At 46.0% G+C, this 20,272-nt stretch overlaps 1 protein-coding gene across 4 annotated transcripts; it reads right to left on the bottom strand.

Moving 5' to 3' along the window:
- Positions 1-1,710: 1,710 nt before the first annotated feature.
- Positions 1,711-20,272, bottom strand: LOC309358124 (maestro heat-like repeat-containing protein family member 7). Of its 4 annotated transcripts, XM_081890959.1 has the most exons (14): positions 18,892-20,272; positions 18,662-18,801; positions 17,153-17,295; positions 15,458-15,589; positions 13,459-13,538; positions 12,240-12,345; positions 11,301-11,396; positions 8,738-8,842; positions 7,078-7,213; positions 5,469-5,563; positions 4,965-5,117; positions 4,744-4,840; positions 3,173-3,313; positions 1,711-2,401 (listed from the first exon to the last, which is right to left on the bottom strand). In XM_081890959.1, the coding sequence occupies exons 3-13, from the start codon at positions 17,168-17,170 to the stop codon at positions 3,258-3,260; spliced, it is 1,074 nt and encodes a 357-aa protein (XP_081747085.1). In that variant the 5' UTR covers positions 17,171-17,295; positions 18,662-18,801; positions 18,892-20,272; the 3' UTR covers positions 1,711-2,401; positions 3,173-3,257. The 4 variants fall into 4 exon arrangements, with proteins under 4 accessions (XP_081747085.1, XP_081747082.1, XP_081747084.1 ...); XM_081890956.1 differs by having other exon boundaries at positions 18,662-20,272; XM_081890957.1 differs by lacking the exon at positions 1,711-2,401 and having other exon boundaries at positions 3,311-3,444; positions 18,662-20,272.

Raw genomic sequence — 20,272 nt, forward strand, 5'->3', positions numbered from 1 at the left:
CTGATGTGCGCGTGACTCTGTTGATGAACCTACATGAAATGGTAATGAACACCTTTTGCACTAGTGGAAAACTGCACATGCGCTTTGACACTGATTTTGGGAGTGAACCGTTCATGTGTTCCATAACAGGCTTACTTCTACTGTATACATAAAGATTCATTTTTTAAGATGTGCATACATTATACAAAATTTTGTACAATCTGTTACAAAACATTCATGCTCTCTTTGTACTGTATAGTGATACTTGTCATAAATTATACTGTTTTTATTTGAAAAGTGTCATTCAACTGACCATATGTTCTCGTCTGAATATTATTGACTGTATTTCTACTTTGCTCAAGTGCTTTTAGGTGTCATAATGTACATTTTTTGCCTTCAGTCTTTGCTCAGGTACTTTGTGTTGGAGCATTTGGGTGCTTTTCTTTTTCTCATATGTGGTATTTTGTGTCATGAGGAAATAAAATACCGAAAAGGAAAGAAGTGTGTTAACAGCATTGTTAAGCTATTTTATTTAGAAGTTTCTATAGCACACCATAAACAAAGCATCTAGTTGGTGAACACGGCACATTCATAAAACAGCATACAAATATTTAATCAGCATTTAGACAGTATTACACAGTAACAGATAATTGAGCCATGCAATACGATTGCATCTTACGTGTGTAACTTGCAATGTTTCAGCCATACATAGTTGAAGGCCGCTGGTTAAAATCTGGCAAGTTAAATGCAAGCGAGGCATGGAGCTTTAAAGCTCTTTCTGTGCTGGGCAAACCTAGTGCAAAAATAGCTTTCAAGCTCTCTGCTTTGCTTGTGGGAGAACAAAGTCCTATTGGTGTGCAGGCTTAGTTCCAGTTCACCTCTGCCAAAAAGGAACTAATTCCATTCCAGTTCAATTCATTAATGTGGTCCTCCACATTTTTTCACAGCCTTCAGTGTGTTACAAGCAGCTCTGCTAAACTATAAAATATCAAGACGACCATGGGCCAGCAAACTAAGGCCCAGATCCATTCCAATAGCCTTCTAAATCCGGCCTGCGGGCGGTCCGGGAATCGGCGTGGATCTGATCGTTTGGGCTGCACCAGCACGCACGTTCTTTCCCTCGTGGCGGTGGCACCTCCTCCCTCCCTCCCGGCTTCTCCCCCACCCTGCGGAGGAAGGGGGCTGGGCTTTGATTGGTGCTAGCAGATACAATATGTGCAGTGGGCATAGGGATTCGTTCATTTCCCCCCTTCAAAATATAGTCCACCCCCCCCCCACAAGGTCTGAGGGACAGCTGAAAACGTTTGAGGATCCCTGAAGAAGACGGAGAAAACATCATTGCACACTTAGGGTGCTATTCACCTAATGAACTTCGTCAGCAGGTGCCCTAGGCAAGAATTTCTGCTTGTGGAATGCACCCCCAGTCCAAAACACCTATCATGTGTTCGTGCAAAGTATATGGAAGTAATGTTAAAATGTGTCCATCTTTACCGTTTGTGTCCCTAAAGGTAGGTAAAGGGACCCCTTTTACATCTTCAGCTTTCTCATTCAAACCTCTGAAATTAAAATGTTCCTTATTTCCCCCCCCCAAAAAAACACCTCTGTATGATTGTATAATAAATCTCATCCTTCTTCCTGTTGACTATTACCTTGCTCCAAAATTGTGAAAGCCATATTTATGTTTTCTGTCTTCTACTGCTTTTTCAGTTACATTTTCTCTTTTTTTTAAAAAAAATTATCCATATTTATTCTCGGACTATAAATTCATTCTCCAATATTGCCAGTCTGTTACCCAGTCTGTTTTCTGCCGCCTTAATCGTTGTGACTGTATCTTGCTTTAAAAAATAATTTTCAAAACTCTGAAATTCCCAAGAAATTAATTTCCTCGTATTTTCGCTAGTGTTAATCTGTTTCCATATCTCCTGTTACTTTTCAAATATGTCTTCTTGCCATCTTTATTTTTCCGGGGAAAACAAATCTGTTGTGTTGTTGCGTTCTCCTTCTACTCATTCCTTGCAGCAGTCAAGCCGAAAAACAGCAAATGTTGTCTGTCCCCTTTCTTTCCCTTCTTGCACAGGAATGTTGGGGATGATAGCATTAATCAGCAAGGGAAGCAATGAAAATAAGGGGCAGGAGAAAACCCACACAGGGTCCTGGTTTACTCTTCTCAGCCCTGTGTGTCCCAGTCTCCTCCAGCCATTTATTGAGGGCCACCTTCTGGTGGTCTGGACAGAAGCAGTAAAATGTGTCCCCCTTTCCCAGAGGGATGGTGGGATTACATTTACCCAGCCAGCAAGGAGATGAAAAATGCTGCCAGGAAGCCACATTGGAGCTGATGGGGCGGAAGGCAAGGAGCCCGACAGTAGGTGGCGCCAGAGCCAGCTGATTCTAGTTTTGTCCCCATCCTCCACTACACGAAGTCCTACAGTGGCAACACAAAGGAGAGGTAAGCTTGATAGGAAGTACCATCACTGGATTAAATGTACACAAGAAGACAGGCAGGTGGCTGCTAGCTAAGGGCAGACTGAGATTAGTTGGACAGTTCTTGCCCTAATAGACCAGCCACCTCTGGGCCCCAACTGAGCATAAGAAGTGGATATCTGCCCCTCTTCTTTCCAGAGGGATGGTGGGGCTACCTGGATCCAGCAAGCAAGGGATGCTTTTTGTTCTTGCCCCTATGCACATCAGGCTTTTTCCAGAAAGCAACTCTGAATGTGACCCAAGAGGAGGAAGCAGCAGCAGCATCCAATATGCTAAAAGGTAAAGGTAAAGGGACCCCTGACTGTTAGGTCCAGTCATGGCTGACTCTAGGGTTGCAGCGCTCATCTCATCTCGCTTTATTGGCCGAGGGAGCCGGCGTACAGCTTCTGGGTCATGTGGCCAGCATGACTAAGCCACTTCTGGCGAACCAGAGCAGCGCACGGAAACGCCGTTTACCTTCCCGCCAGAGTGGTACCTATTGATCTACTTGCACTTTGACGTGCTTTCGAACTGCTAGGTTGGCAGGAGCAGGGACCGAGCAACGGGAGCTCACCTAGTCACAGGGATTCGAAGTGCCGATCTTCTGATCGGCAAGTCCTAGGCTCTGTGGTTTAACCCACAGAATGCCCATCCTAGAGACTGGAGGTTTGGACACCTCCCACAGAAGGGATGAAACACTCGCAAGCCAAAAGATGGGAGAGAAAAGTCTCACCTCTTCCCAAAAGGAAGCTGTTCCATCTGTCCAGAGGGAAGAAAATCCATCTCCGTGGAGAATAGGGGAAATGTTTTTTTTTCTTTTAAGGGAGCTCTGGAGATCCTGTGAATCCCAAAAGCTCTGGCCCCACATAGCCACCTGGAGAAAACATAAGGAAGAGGGAAAGGGGAAGGGAGAAAGGAAGAGGGGAGGGGGACAGAAAGTAGAGAGATGTGGGCGGTTGTTTTACAACTGTACGTAATCATCAAGATCCTCCATCAGCACGTCACCTGAGTGGAAACGAAGAGAAGGCAGATTGAATGATACCAGCTTCATTTGACTTAGGAAAATGTTTGGGAGGGGTCCGTATAGATCGTCAACATCATCCCAACCCTCCAAGGAGATCACAAACGGTAAATTAGGTGGAGAGAGAATGATTGGCCCAGGTCACCCACAGACTTGATTGGAGGTTTGAACCCAGCTCTCCTTGGTTCTAGTCCAAACCTCTAACCAGTTGGCCACCGTGGATTGGTGCTAAAATGTGGACGCGTCGGTTATGGGTTGATGTTAGCAGGCATGCATTTTTATGCACACTTTACCTGAGTGCATACCTTTTTGTACACATTGCGTGGTGTGATAGGAATTTTGAGGTCTTAGATATATGGTAATGTTCATAACCGCACATACATAGATCAGCACAGGAAGACCGACCAGAAGCCATTTTGATTCCTAAAATGAGCAAATGTTTTCTCTGCAAGGTCAAAGTGGAAAAGCCTCCGCATTGTCTTTTCCTTCACAAATCCTGTCTTAAGAGTATGTCTGTGTTTGAATAGGGCGTGAGCCTGTGACATGGCCCAGGAACTAAGTATTTATTGTTACAAAAGACTGGCCAGGCTCCCCAGGCAATCCAATCAAGTAACCTGCCAGACAGGAGATAAACAAGGACAGGAGAAAAACAACATTTAAATTTCTGTTTAGACCGCCTTTTCTGTGATGTAAGTAGGATGTATCTGAGGGGTGGTCTTAGGTTATACCCCTTCTGTGATGTATGTATGATGTTTCTGGGGGTGGTCTTCATCTACAGGGTGGCAATTTCAAAAGTCTTTATAAGGCCTTGCAGCCATTTTTCTGGGTTCCTCTCTCCTGCGGGTGAGGGGAGCACCCTGTTGCAACAGATCAATAAAGATCAAGCTTACTAGCTGCTTTTCTCTGGTTGGCCTCTGTTAGTTTCTCCTACCAAGAGGGAACCTGCCTATGTAAGGACTCTATATGGGCTCTTGGATACCCCATAAGGGAAAAGGGCAATTTTAATTTACAACAGTGGCTAGAAAATGGCACTGCAAAATTTGGAGAAACTGAATTTCAACTGTTTTGAAAAGTGTGAATTAGATAGATTCGCCTTTAATTGCACACCAAACCTAATTCCTCCTCTATCTGGCTCACACACAATACAACAATAAATTTAGGCAATTTGTGTCTTAAGAGACTGGTTGAAGCTATGGATAGTGGTCTTTTATAAGTAGATAATTACAGCTTGTAATTATTCCATATCTTTGGTAGTGTTCCCCGTAACTGGAAATAGACATTACCTTTGCTTGCAGAGAGGCTTTGTACCGCCACAGGCAACTCATTGCAAACTCGAAATTTGTGGAGCTGATGCCATATTTTTTTCTTTACTTGTTTTTCCTGGAGAGATTGAGGGGTGAGGGGAATCCCAAAACAGTCAGAAGTCTTTTTCCCCCATCATCCTGAAAGAAGACTTGTCCTTTATAATATACTTTTTCACAGAAAGCTTAATTTAGTAACTTACCTCCACATCCATTAGTTCTTCTGCATTCCCAAGGATAGAATAAACAAGGAGGATCCCTGCTTCACTGACCCTCCGGTCCGGACTATAAATAGCTAACAAAGCTGTTCTTAGAAAGGATCTTCTTTGCTGTTCATTGAAGAACGTCCCAAACACCTAAAAGCAAAGAAACCAAAATGAAGCAATCTTTGGATTGCTGCATGTTCATTAAACGATCCCTGCTTCTTCTTTCCCCCTCTCTGTTATCACAACTTTGACATCCTTGAGACAGGATGTCGTCTCTTCTGCCCACGATACTGTCAAGGACTGCATTGCAATTATATCTCCCAATGTGTCTCTTCACACAATTCTGCCAACAACCCCTTAAGCTGATCCTGGTGTTTGCTGGAGGCAGAGAAGGGTAAAAGAAAGGAACCTACATTTCTCAGGTGGAGCAAGAAATCTATCAGACACTTGAGTGGTTTTGTATTGAAAGGGGGGCTTCTAGCATCGAAGGGACACCTTTACCTCTCCAACTTTCATCATGTTTATGTAAGAGAGCATCTTCTTCTCTTCTTGGTACCTTCTGCACCAGAGTTCTTCGGCATTATTCATGCGTATCCCTGACAGTAAGACACCAGGAGTTAAAAGCTTTGTCGTTCCATACTTAAAGGTTTGGGGCAGGGATGGGGAATCTGAGAGCCTTCAAGTATTTATATAATTGTTATTAGTTTTTTTTTTAACATATCATTTTCAACAGTAATTAAACATACTTTTACATCTTATTCAAATTTTTGACTTCCATCAATCCTGTCTGGAAATTTTCCAATCTAATCTCTCAGTATGCATTTCTTATCTTCCCTATTACATTTCAAACTCATAACCAATATCTCTATCTTTTTCTACTTTGTAACACTTCGTATATTTCTCCTTACAAAACTTCTTGTAGTCCTACTAGCGTAATTTGTTGATTACTGTTGCTCTTCAAATAATTCATATACTTCTTCCAATCTTCTGTAAATCTCTGGTCCCGCAGGTTTCGAATCCTTCCTGTCATTTTGTCCAATTCTGCATAGTCCATTAATTTCGTCTTCTTCAAGTATTGTTGAGCTACATGTTGCGACTGACCACTGGGCATGCTGGCTGGGGTTCCTGGGGATAGGACTCTTAACAATATCTGAAAGAGCCACAAGCTCTTTCTGGGTTTAGGGCTTTTCAGACCTATAATTTATTCTGATGGCTTTGGAAACATTTTTTAGACTGGTGGGATTATATGTTAACGTCAGCTGGTTCCTTAAAATCCTTTTTTTATTGTATTGTATTTTTATGAGCAGTAGTCAACAAAGTAGTCCCATTAGAACAAGGATGTCTTGTTGCGCAACAGGACTTCCTCCCCTCTCTCTTTTTCCTGTACACCCCTTGTGCCCTCCCCAATCTCCTCTGGAGCATTAGGGAAGCCCCGAGAAAGAGATTTAGGGGGCACACAGGTAGAGGAGGTGAGGGAGTCCTGTAGAGCAGGCAGAAGACTTTGCCAGAGCACAACTACGTACTTTGGTGGATACCTGTTCTTGCAATTTGTTCACCATCTTGGGTGCATTGGTCAAGATTATAAGTATTTAAATGAATTAATGAAAATGAATTTAGTCCTTTCTGTTTCCTTTGGACAATATTCTATAATTTTTGTGTGAAAATGTTTGCAAGATCCACCTCGAGAGTTCCCTCCTAGGGAATTTCTCTGGCAACCTTGCTTCTCATTTTGGTATCAGCCTCTGAGGCAAGTCTCAAGAAATGAAGGTCAAATTCTGGCTTATATGGAGGAATGTCAAATGCTCTTGCATGCTGATCTCCCACCAGCTTTGCTCAAAGGGTGGGCTCTTTTACTGGCAAAGGGGAGAGCATAGCATTGTGAAATACAACTGAACAAGACAACAGCTTCTTCCTTGCCAGTTGAGTCAGCTTTGCGGGAAATGCACCATTACCAGAGAGTCAACATGAGACTCAACTCATATTAATGGGAAAACACACTAGGAACTGAGGCCAGAAGTTCTAATCTTATTTCACTAGCGCGTAAAACTAAGGTGTTTAATGTATTCCATCATGTTTGGAACTGCTGTTGCAGCTTTTGCAGCTTACTTGCCTTTCTGGTGCAGGAGCAGCTCATAGAGACGGAAGATACTCTCCCTGGCATGTCGGCTGACTGCTGCTTGGTAATCCCCAATACAAATTGCCAGCTCTGCTACATGGTGCCCCAGTTCTGGGAGTTTGCAGGTAGCCTAGCAAGAAGGAAAACCAGAGAGATCTTTGTCCCCCACTTCTTTGTCAGATCCTCTCTGTCTTTAATGGGTACGCCTAGCCTCAAAATCTAAACCCTTCTCAGAAACTCTTAAAATAATACTTTGCATCTCCAAAATGGGCAGACTAGGTCATAGCTGTCAACTTACAGATTTGAAAATAAGGGACCAGCAGCCTCGAAAATAAGGGATCAGCAGCCAAAATAAGGGATTTTCAGAGCACAGGTTTATTCGACTTCTGAGCCCCTCCGAGCCAAAGGCAGAAAGCCCAGCCAGCAGCCAAGCGAAGCCTCAAGCGGTGGTTCCCACAGCGCAGCAACCCAGCAAAGGGGATGCAGCAAAGAAAACCACCGTCACCTCTCCGCTGGGAAGCGCTGAGCAAAGGCGAGTCCCCAGGCAACGCGGCCGATTTGATCGGCACAAGGCATGCAAGCTCCACCCCCCAGTCGTTCTTAGACTCCTTATTGGGTGAGCAACGCAGCCAAGCAACACAGTTGGCGCCTCCCTGACTGGCAGGGAGGGAGGGAGAGGAGCTGCTTCCTTTGAAACCCGGGAAATTTAAGGGACATCATCAATAAGGGACAGCAGCGGGACATGGCGCTGGGATAAGGGACTTCCCCGCCAAATAAGGGATGGTTGACAGCTATGGACTAGGTTAGACAGATACTTCCAGAGAACATAGCCTCCTCTCTCTCTGTCCTTTGGATGGGACTCTGAGAAGATGGATGTAGGGCCTCCGTGTATTTTGCCAGAACAGCAAATCAACATAGTTCAAGCCAAAAGAGGAACCCCAATGCACCTATCAACAACCTGGAATGCCAGGAACAACCCAGTGGTATGGATGGGAGCAGAGAGGTAAAAAGGTAAAGGACCCCGGGACAGTTAAGTCCAGTCAAATTCGATTATGGGGTGTGGCACCCATCTCCGCTTTCAGGCCAAGGGAGCCGGCGTTTGTCCACAGACAGCTTTCCGGGTCGTGGCCAGCAGGACTAAACCGCTTCTGGTGCAACGGGACACTATGACGGAAACCAGAGCGCACAGAACCACTGTTTACCTTCCTGCCGCATCAGTACCTATTTATCTACTTGCACTGGCGTGCTTTCAAACTGCTAGGTTGGCAGGAGCTGGGACAGAGCAATGGGAACTCACCCCATTATGGGGATTCGAACTGCCGACCTTCTGATCGACAAGCTCAAGAGGCTCAGTGGTTTAGACCCCAGCGCCACCCGTATCCCTGCGAGATACGGGCTATCACTCAAAGGGACCCAAGAAGAGCATACTAGTTTCATGCAAACAAAGCCATTCCTAGCTGCCACCACCCCTTCTATTATTGGCTTTCCCCTCTCCTATTCCTCTAAGACTAAGATACTGAAAATAACATTCAGCTCTCAATATGAATTGGCTCTGGAGGGTGGGATAAATCTAAAAAGCAGTTGTAGCGACAAAGACCAGCTCTCACATTTGCTCCCTAGAGCAAAAGGGGGCAGCATATGAGGTCACACTTACATCAAAATCTGGCATAAGGACAGCAAAACGTAGGAGCGCAGCACTGCTTTTGATAGCTCTGATTCTCTCCACTTTGTATTTCGAGTGTATCCAAAAATGGATGTGCTGCAGGAGGAAGCAACACCTCAGGAATATTGCACTGGTACAATATCTCACGCAACCCTTTTGCTCAAAACAAAAGAAGCAGCAGTGATCCATAATCCAAAATCCACAAGCAGTGGGGTTTTTGGGTTTTGTTTTTAAGGTAAAGGGACCCCTGACCATTAGGCCCAGTCGTGGCCCACTCTGGGGTTGCGGTGCTCATCTCGCTTTATTGGCCAAGGGAGCCGGCGTACAGCTTCCGGGTCATGAGGCCAGCATGACTAAGCCGCTTCTGGCGAACCAGAGCAGTGCACGGAAACGCCGTTTACCTTCCTGCTGGAGCGGTACCTATTTATCTACTTGCACTTTGAGGTGCTTTCAAACTGCTAGGTTGGATGGGGAGCTCACCCCGTCGCGGGGATTCGAACCGCCGACCTTCTGATCAGCAAGTCCTAGGCTCTGGAGTTTAACCCACAGCGCCACCCAGTTTTGTTTTTAGGACCAACCAAAATGTCTCAAGATGGAAGATTGTGCATCTGCCACATGAGTTCTCCTAGGATGAATTGTTCCTCTTCATAGATGTGCCTTAGTTCAGGAATGGGCAGGAAGTAGATCAGGATCTACTGTTTTATCTCTGGACGATTTGTGGTGGACTTGCAATGCTTCGTGCCTGATGAACAATGTGGCGTTTTAGCTTGGATGTACCCTATTAGCATGAAATATACTCGGAATCCAGAGTGGATTTCATGCTATTTATTCAGCTCATAGTGGTGAGGAGGAATGGAAGTTCCCCCAGAATGTCTGCTTTATATACATTATTTACACAATGGGCCCCACATGATTGGCTAATTCCGGGATTCACCTGTAGGCCAATCAGGTTGCGGATTCACTTCCACCTGGAGCTGGATTGGGTGGCTCCTGAGGACCAATCAGACTGCTGCATTCTGAATCCTATTGTTCTAAGACCAACCAGACTGCTGCATTCTGAATCCTATTGTTCTAGGGCCAATCAGACTGCTGCATTTTGGATCCTATTCAACTCAGTACATAACATAGCATGTGGCCACATATGCCAGGGATAAGGCTTGGCAGAATCCTCGTAAACCCACTAATTTTCTGCGTTCAAGCATTTTTAAAAAAATAAATATTATAGGAGAGCAGCTATTTGGTTGCCCGAGGTGGGGCAGCAGATAGTGCTGTCCCACTCAGTCAAGGTAGAAAAGAACGAGTGCCCTTCCCTGGCAACAAAAATAGAATCATCTTAATTGTTAATTTAATGTGCCATTAAGGTAAGCTGGGGAATATGCCAAGAGCATTGATTTTGAGGAGATATGGAGGGTGTTTGTAGAATATGTACTGTTAAAATGGAAAGGGGTGTTGAAATTTTGGGAGGTGGGATAGTTACAATGGAATGGTCTCTTAGGTGGGGTGCACATTTTTATTCTAATTTATGTATGGTTATTACTTTGTGAGGGACGCAGGTGGCGCTGTGGGTTAAAGCCTCAGCGCCTAGGACTTGCCAATCGAAAGGTCGGCGGTTCGAATCCCTGCGGTGGGGTGCGCTCCCGCTGCTTGGTCCTAGCGCCTGCCAACCTAGCAGTTCGAAAGCACCTCCGGGTGCAAGTAGATAAATAGGGACCGCTTACCAGCGGGAAGGTAAACGGCGTTTCCGTGTGCGGCTCTGGCTCGCCAGAGCAGCGATGTCACGCTGGCCACGTGACCCGGAAGTGTCTCCGGACAGCGCTGGCCCCTGGCCTCTTAAGTGAGATGGGCGCACAACCCCAGAGTCTGTCAAGAGTGGCCCGTACGGGCAGGGGTACCTTTACCTTTACCTTTTTATTACTTTGTGAAAATAAAATAATAATAAATGAATGAATGAATAGAATAGAATAGAATAGAATAGAATAGAATAGAATAAAAATAAATTAAATGACTAACTATTCGTTGCCATTCTGTGAAGGCCAAAGCCAGCTGCCTGAGGCAGCTACTTCACTCTGTCTAATGGCAGGGCCAGCTCTGCTAGGGTATAACCTCCCACCTGCACCCTGAAGCTTCACCACTGTTTGATTTTGTGAGTGTGTAAGTGGCCCTGTGTGCCCAAGGGCCAGTGTGGTGTAGTGGTTAAGAGCGGTGGACTTGTAATCTGGTGAACCGGGTTCGCTTCCCCGCTCCTCCACCTGCAGCTGCTGGGTGACCTTGGGCTAGTCACACTTCTCTGAAGTCTCTCAGCCCCGCTCACCTCACAGAGTGTTTGTTGTGGGGGAGGAAGGTAAAGGAGAATGTGAGCTGCTTTGAGACTCCTTTGGGTAGTGATCTTGGTTCAGTCAGTTATTCATGGGCCTGGAGATCACAATATTATGCCCAAACTCTGCCAACGGAGGAAACCCTACAATAATGCATGGCGGGTGATTTTGCAGACCAAATGTTGCTTAGGTTGCGATATCTCCCTGCCTTTGCCACAATTTCTCTTCATCCCACTTACTTTTAAGATCCTCAGCAGATGCTTGGTGGTCGGGTCCTCTGCTAATAATGACCTGAGCAGGATTTCGAGTGTCGCTGAAGTTGTTCTATACAGCGCCTGGAAGAAAAGGGAAATCCCTGCGTGAGAGCTGGATTTTCTCCCCAACAAAGCATGCCTGCAAATAGGCTTCATCCCAGAGCCGTTGAGATCTGGCCATCAAAGGGAGAACTTCTCACTAGAAGTGGTTCCACAGATAATATGCTGTTATTGTTCAGCCCAGACACTGAGATCCAGGGCCGAGGGCCTTCTGGCGGTTCCCTCATTGCGAGAAGTGAGGTTACAGGGAACCAGACAGAGGGCCTTCTCGGTAGTGGCGCCCTACCTGTGGAACACCCTCCCTTCAGATGTGAAGGAAATAAGCAGCTATCTTCTCTTTAAAATACATCTGAAGGCAGCCCTGTTTAGGGAAGTTTTTAATATTTAACGTTGTACTGTTTTTAACACTTGATTGGGAGCCACCCAGAGTGGCTGGGGAAACTCAGCCAGATGGGCGGGGTATAAATATTATTATTATTGAGTAACAACTGTGGGAACAACACCCACTGCAGCCTATTCTGTTGGGTACAACAGAATGCTTCTTTCAAGTCTAATTTCAATAAGGGGCCAAGGAGATGACCCTGTGGGTGCCAAGGAATGCCGTGCTGGCAACCCCATGGTTCGTGGGTTCAACAAGAATTTACACACATAAGGGCATAAAAAGAACCTGCTGATTCAGGCCAATGGCCCATCTAGGCCAGTATCCTTGTGCTCACAGTGGCCAACCAGATGCCTGTGGGAACCAGGGAGCAGAACATGAGCACAAGAGCACTCTTCCCCTTTCCAGCAGTTGGTATTTGGAAGCATGGCAGCCTCCAACTGGGGAGGCAGAGCCTTCCAAGGTGGTGGCCCATCGCTGCCTACCTGTTTGGTGGCATCCCCAGTCCCAATGTCCATCGTGAAAACCCCATGCATAGCCAACCGCAAGACACACGACTCCAGTTCTGGATCAAGTGGAGGCTTGATTTTACTGGTGGGGTGGAGGAAAAAGTATTAGATTGTGCACTGCCAGAATTTCCTAATCTCCCGCAGGGAGGCTCCTCTTGCGACTTGAGAAGCAGAGGACTTCAGATCCCAAATGCCAGGATGAGCACTGAGGATGGGAGGAGAACAGGCTCCCCTCCTTGGGCTTGGAGACTATTTTTCGCTCCATAAGATGCACCAGACCATAAGGCGCACCTAGGTTTGGGAGGAGGAAAACAAGAAAAAATTATTCTGAATCCCAGAAGCCAGAACAGCAAGAGGGATCTGGCTTCTGGGATACCGTGTGGCTGTTCTGGCTTCTAGGATAACCACGCCAAGCCTCTTCAGGGCAGCGGGATGAAGGCTCCCCCTGCCCGAAGAGGCTGCCTGTGGCTAAGGCAGAAGCCAGGACAGGCACGTCGCTGAAGGGGCGCTGTGCAGTTCTCTTTCTCTGCGCAGCACCTCTCCTTCGCAGGAGAGGTGCTGCGCAGAGAGGGAGAACTGCGCTGCGCCCCTTCAAGCGAAGCTGGAGAAGGAATAGAAGGAGTCCCTTCTGTTCCTCCTGCAGCTTCGCAGACGGGTGCATCGCTGAAGGGGTACTGCACAGTTCTCCCTCTCTGCGCAGCACCTCTCCTTCGCAGGAGGAGGAACAGAAGGGTCTCCTTCTGTTCCTCCTCCCGCTTCACTGAACAGGCGTTGCGCAGCTCTCCCTCTCTGCACAGCGCCATTCGCTCCATAAGACGCACTCACATTTCCCCTTACCTTTTAGGAGGAAAAAAGTGCGTCTTATGGAGCGAAAAATACGGTATATTTCCCAAGGTGTGGAGAAAACAAATGCCTTCTAAGATCTGTGTGGGCACTTCCAAGGGGAGTCAGTTGCTCCTTTCTGGAGCCTCAGAGTACCGGCCTCTCCACTTCTTCTTTCAAGCATTTCTGTTTCGAAAGTCTTTGACCTATTGTAATCAATTGTCTGGGCTTCTCCCGGGCCGTTTACCATGTTGCATCTGCTTTCCTGAAAATACATTATTTTCTACCCTCATTCATCACAAATACAGCGGTCTTCGCACGCGCTAATTGCTTCTTAGTAGGATCAGGAATCCCTGGTCTTCAAGAGGCATACCTCAAGTTGTAAATGGCCACCATGCAGCACGGTAGAACTGATGTGGGCACAGAGTGAACCGGGAGTTTCTCCATCACCACCTGGAAGAGACCATGGGCCAGAACAGAGCAGGTGAATGACCTCTTTCCACAGATTTCAATGGGGCACTTTCATCCCAAATGGTTTCGTCTAAGCTCTTTCTCATTCGCGAGCCTGTTACCAGCATACTCCCATTTTGTCCCCGCACCTCTATCTTGTCTCACGATCCGTGTTAGCCCAACAGGCAAGCATAAACCTGCATTCCTTTCTGGCCTTTTACCCAAAGCACGCATAAAACATCAGATGCTCCCTTTACAAAGAGGGTCCCTAGAATCTCCACCTCCTTTCCCTGGAAAATCTCCTGCCTGGATCTAAGCCTGCCGTCGAGAATTCCTCATTTCCCGGCTTTCCTCTATGCATTTTAGTAGACTTAAGGATATAGAAACTCTCTCTGTTTCTCCTTTCCAACCATCTGATCTTTCATCTCCCTCCCTCATCAATGCAGGAATGCTGCTGAATAGGCTTAGAGTCACTGTAGGCCTCCCCACTTTTTAAATTCATTTAAATAACTTATACCCCATCTTTCTATCAAATTATTCTCAAGGCAACTTAGAAGCAAAAGGAAATACCCCCACCCTCTCTCTCACACACATTTTGTCACCCACCCACCACTCATTTTCTTTTTTCTTTTTGAATCATTTTTATTGATTTTCCAATAAAAACAGCCAATTAACATATCCATATCATAATTCAGCCTTGATGAGCGAGAGAGAGGGCTGAATGGATGTCTAGCAACCCCCCTTCTAGGGCCCAAAGGGGGACATTGTGTGGTCTCCGGGAAGGCTGATCGATTATCAGATAACTTATATCTGTGGAATACAGTTCATTTACATTACAATATTGCAAACAGTATGCTCAACAATTTACAGTAACATCTTAACAAGGTGGAAGTTACTATGCCATTAAATTTCAAATGAGAGGCTTGGACAACAGCCCAGAGTGGAATGATTTAACAACTTGGGAGTTGCTGAGTCATTAAACTTCAGACGATAGACTTGGGCAACAGCCTGGATTGGAAGATTGGAATGAAGTCAGGAAAAGCTGCACTGGTAAATAGACAGCTGAAATAAATATATACACACAAATAAAGCTGTACTCAATGGATGAAAGGATATATGATTTCTGACATGATTGAGAATCACATAGCCAGGGACGGAGAACTTTAAAGTGTTAAGATCGGAATGTGGAAAATATAAAAACAACAAGAAGAGGCAGGCAGGAAGATATTGGAGATACACTTCAGAGGTCCAGACTATGGGAAGCCCGAAAAAAAATTCATAATTAATAATTTGGACTGTAATTTGGTCATTTTTTATTTTAGTTTTTTTTTTAATTGGCTCATTTTCACCCCTCCTTTCTGGGATGGTTTTCAGAAACATGACTGTGCTTTGCCTTGTTCTTCTTTGAATAGAAATGTCTTTGGGGAAGTCCTAGCTTTGTTTTCCCACCTTCAGAACTTGAGGGGAATGCTTCACTATCCAAACAAAGACTGGGCCAGCTCTGCCATGCCGATTAACTGTCTGTCCTCTGTCAGGAACAGAGCCAAGAGCTGCACGGAGCAGAGGTTTCCCTGGCAGCCAACTCCATTTCCCCCAGCCACCTATTACCCCAGAAGGACTTGTTGCTGAAACATGGGTTTCAGACACAGAGACAAATACAACTACAGAGAAATACAGAGACAAGGGAGTCCCAAGCAAGCTTAGCAAGGGGGTCCTCTGCAGAACACCTTGGGGAAGGAATTACAACTGCATGCTTGTAGGGTGTGGTGTTTTCAAGAGGATTTAGTGACCCTATTCCAAAGTCCTTCCACGCTTGCCAGGTTTATTTCCACAGAACTAACCCCAAATCCAGACCTCACGCCTCTCATCTACTAGCTAGCTGCCACCTCCTGACTGGATTTCTGATGTTGCACCTCACTTACCACGACAGCCTCTGTTAATTCGTCTTTGGTGTACAGTAGTTTCAGTTTGTTCCGTCGTTTATGCTGTGTAGCGATGCATAAAGCGGAGATGGCGCTGAGGAAACTAATGTCCCCGTTCTCATCCTGTTTGCTCTGTAAGTTGAGAGAGAACCGGGGCTGTTAGGAGAGGGCATTATTGAGCCTTTCTTTGATGTGTCCTAGACATCCTTCCTGGTTGGCTCGGAATGAGAACTGAACTGCAGAATTAACCCACCTATTTCACAACTGCTCAGAGACGCTACAGAACTAGAAAAGTGATGATGATGATGAAGAAGAAAAGTTTGGATTTGATATCCTGTTTTATCACTACCCTAAGGAGTCTCAAAGCAGCTCACATTCTCCTTTACCTTCCTCCCCCACAACAAACACTCTGTGAGGTGAGTGGGGCTGAGAGACTTCAGAGAAGTGTGACTAGCCCAAGGTCACCCAGCAGCTGCAGGTGGAGGAGCGGGGAAGCGAACCCGGTTCACCAGATTACGAGTCTACTGCTCTTAACCACTACACCACACTGAGCTCAAAAGAGGGTTACTCTGGGATCACGCGTTTCCACTTTGTAGTGAAAACAGTTCATTCCTCTTTTTTTGGTTATAGCTACACAACCCTCAATGAGAAAGAAAATTAGTCCGTTTCACTGTGCATTCCTTGGGAAGCCAGATCTGCCCCAGTGGATCCTGCCACCTGAGGGAGTCGCCTCATCTTGCCTGACGGGTGGGCCGGCCCTGTATCTTCCTATGTTTCTGCCTAGTGGAACTCCTACTGTGGCTAGATTTATTTTTTCCTGCTTGGTGGATGCCCCACTGCTGCCTGGGACTCTTGACCTTCCCTCATGGGTCCAAGCCTGCCCCTGTGGAGCCTGCTCATCCTTCCTCCCTCTGTGCATCTCGGCAAACTCAGGGCTAGGTAAAAGCTCTCTCTTTCACTCATCCTCCCTCCTGCCCCATCTTTCTGGCCACTTCTCACCCAAACCCCTTATTCTCATCCTCTCTGGGTGTGGCTGTTTCACTCTCTCCCTTCTGGGAGAATCTTCAGTAAGGTGAATGCAATCTTGTAGAAGAAGAGCTTGGATTTGATATCCCGCTTTATCACTACCCTAAGGAGTCTCAAAGTGGCTCACATTCTCCTTTCCCTTCCTCCCCCACAACAAACACTCTGTGAGGTGAGTGGGGCTGAGAGACTTCAGAGAAGTGTGACTGGCCCAAGGTCACCCAGCAGCTGCATGCGGAGGAGCGGAGACATGAACCTGGTTCACCAGATTACGAGTCCACCACTCTTAACCACCACACCACACTGGCTATTGTATACTATTTCCTTTTAGCAAGTACTCCTTTCCTGGTTAAGTCCTCAGATCCCTGCTCTGTTTTCTGTCCCAAGACTCTACATTACTGGTGATGTGTTCGTGTTCATTTGGCCAAAACATGCTTGTTTCTGGGCCAGCTCTTCCAGACTTGACAACAGCCTGGCAAGGATATTACAGTAGGAGCTGCTACTAGCATCCAACCTAGGTCTCCCAAGCAGCTGCTATTTGTGAAGAACTCACTGCATGAACAAAGAAATAGGCTTCAGACATCTGTAGAATCACGTTTCCCAAGCAAGCGCATTAGTAGTACTATAGAAGTGCCATGTGCAGGAAGCATCATGTGCTGAGGGGTTTTGTACCTTGTCTTCCTCCTCCATGCGCTTGAGGATGATGTTGACGGCATCACCATCTAGTTCAATGCTTTCATTCACATCCGACCCGTTGGAAGTAGATGAAAAGACAGAGGAGGTGGAGAAGTGGTTGAGGCTTGTTGATGTTGAATCTAGGAATTGAGAGAGGTAAACAGAGAACAGGAAGGCCTATTAGTATCTCCTATCTTCTTATTAGTATCTCCTACCTTCTTGAAATGGGACATGGGTGGCGCTGTGGGTTAAACCACAGAGCCTAGGGCTTGCCGATCAGAAGGTCGGCGGTTCAAAGCCCCGCAACGGGGTGAGCTCCCGTTGCTTGGTCCCAGCTCCTGCCCACCTAGCAGTTCGAAAGCACATCAAAGTGCAAGTAGATAAATAGGTACCACTCCAGCGGGAAGGTAAACGGCGTTTCCGTGTGCTGCTCTGGTTCGCCAGAAGCAGCTTAGTCATGCTGGCCACATGACCTGGAAGCTGTCTGCGGACAACGCCGGCTCCCTTGGCCAATAAAGCGAGATGAGCGCCGCAACACAAGAGTTGGCCATGACTGGACCTAAGGGTCAGGGGTCCCTTTACCTTCTTGAAAGAGACCTAGCTTCTTCTCGTTGAATAATTTGCACATTCCTGACAACACCCTAAGCCTCTGGCATCTTCATAAAATCCTCCACCTCACCCACCCTAGGGATGGGTGAATCCATTTCAGTTTCTCTCAGTTTCTCATTTTTCTAATCCTAAATTAGGTTCCCCAAATTTCCACACCAGTTGGCAAATTTTGTTTTTAAAGTCCTCGGGGAAATTTGTTAACGTTATAGTGCAAATTTCTCCTAATACAGTCGTACCTTGGGTCTCGAACAGAATGCGTTCCAGGAGTTCGTTAGACTTCCAGAACTGTTTGAAAACCAAGACACGGCTTCCAATTGGCTGCAAGAGCATCCTGCAGCCAATCAGAAGCTGCAGAAGCCGCACCAGACGTTCAGTTTCCGAAAATCGTTTGAAAACCTGAACACTCACTTCCGGTTTTCAGTCGTTCGGGAGCTGAAACGTACAAGTTCCAAGGCGGCAACCAAGGTATGACTGTAGACACATCTTTTTAAAGGAAGTTACTGTCAGTGGCGTAGTGTGGGTTGTCAGCACCCGGGGCAAGGCAAGTAATTTGTGCCCCCTAACCTGTGGATTTGCGCCCCCTAACCCTAACCCCCAGATGTTGCGCCCGGTGCGGCTGGCCCCCCCTGCACCCCCCACGCTACGCCACTGGTTACTGTAACACAATAGATTTGTATCTTATCTCCACTAATATATACATTTGTATACACATTTTATCCTAGTACATGCATTTTTGTACACTTTACTGCAAAATTTAGAGAAGTGTGAATTTCAAAAGATGGTTGTGTTCCAGTTCACATATTGTTTCAGATAAGTGTGAATTAGGTAATTCCATTTCTCTTCCAACCCTCTCCTCCCGTGCAGAACCCCTCTCAAGAACCCTGGGCACCTCCTCACCTAAAACCGTGGACAAGCTCCTTGACTCTTGCTTAGTTTCCAGAACCTTACATTCTTGGGACCAGACCTTTTGGGTTCCACAGCAGCTCCAGAACGTGCTTAATTTATCCCAATTCCTCAGCGTGATAGAATTCTTTCTCCTGGACAGATGGAACCATTTCAGCATGGGAAGGGAAGAGAACGCAACTTTGCCCACACTGCTTTCCTTATGGCTATAGAAATGTTCAAACCTCCGGTCCTGGGACTTGGCTTTCGATGAAGCTGCAGCATCTTGGCTGTCGCTTCCTCCTTTCCCCAGATCTTGCTTGGAGTTGCTCTTTGAAAACAACTTCTGCAGCTTTGACAGCCTAAAACAGAGTGGGAGAAGATAGGCAGTATCCTCCTACTCTACACACCTAGACTGAACCAGGGCCACATGTGCTTGCTATCATAGGCAAATAGGCTATCTTGTGAAGGAAGTGCTTGAAGGTCTAGAGCAGGGCAGGGGGGAGCTAATACACTGTTGGACTACAACTCCCATCATCCCTGGTTGTGCTGGCTGGAGATGATGGCACTTGGAGTCCAAGGACATCTGGAAAGCACTGTGGTGGTCACCATGGTTAGGATTATTGACTATTTGCTATCGCTAGCTATGCTGTGCACAGAACCTGCATTGCCTGGGGAGAAAGGAGCTCCCCTCAGACTGTCCTAGACAAAGCTGGAACCAGAAGGCAGAATCAGCTACGAAATCCAACTTACATTTCCACCCCCCTCACACACTCAGTCACACACACTCTCTCTGTCTCAATATAGAAATGATAGAAGCGGTCACAAAATGGCCAACAGAAGCATAAAGCTTCTCTCCTGCCAAATCACCTTTGCTCACCTGACACGTTCATGAGGTGTGTAGGGTGTGTCACAATGACCTTAGCAACCTAGCAACCGCGGCCATTGTTTCTCTGACATTATATTCATTGATACAGTGAGGGGGGGGGAGTATTTGATCCCCTGCTAAAATTGCCCGTTTGCCCTTTGACAAAGAAATGACCAGTCCATAATTTTAATGGTAGGTTTATTGTAGCCGTGAGAGACAGAATAACAACAGGAAAAACCCCAGAAACCCAGAAAACAAAGTAAGAGTTTGATACACTGCTGTATGTATCAATATGGAGAACTGCAAGAAAGTTGAGAAAAGAAAGGGGAAAGACAAGAAAAAACAAGAGGTAAAAAAGAAGGACTCCTGTTTGTTTCAAAGCATCTATGAAATCTAATAAATGTTAATTAATTGACAAGCCACTATTTCCCCTAAATATACTACATATAGAAGCCTACATTTTGCTTATGGTTTTTATTTGCTTGACTCTAAATAAAGTAGAAATTCAGATTATACCCACCAAAGATCTGTGACTTGAATATAAATAAATTGCACCTCAGATATAGTAAATTGCTATGCGAATGAATGTTTTTAAACAAATATCACCTGTTTCATAATTAAGTTACAGTCCAGATGCCTTCTGGATGTAAATCAAAACATTTCTGGCCAAATTGTTGAGTTTTACAATTCCATAAAATTTTGTGTGTGGTGACAAAACTCTTAACAGGAGAGCAGGGGTGCCAACTTTAATAAAATAT

The sequence above is a fragment of the Podarcis melisellensis genome (genome assembly GCF_964234715.1).
Source record: "Podarcis melisellensis genome assembly, chromosome: 1".
NCBI lineage: Eukaryota > Metazoa > Chordata > Lepidosauria > Squamata > Lacertidae > Podarcis > Podarcis melisellensis.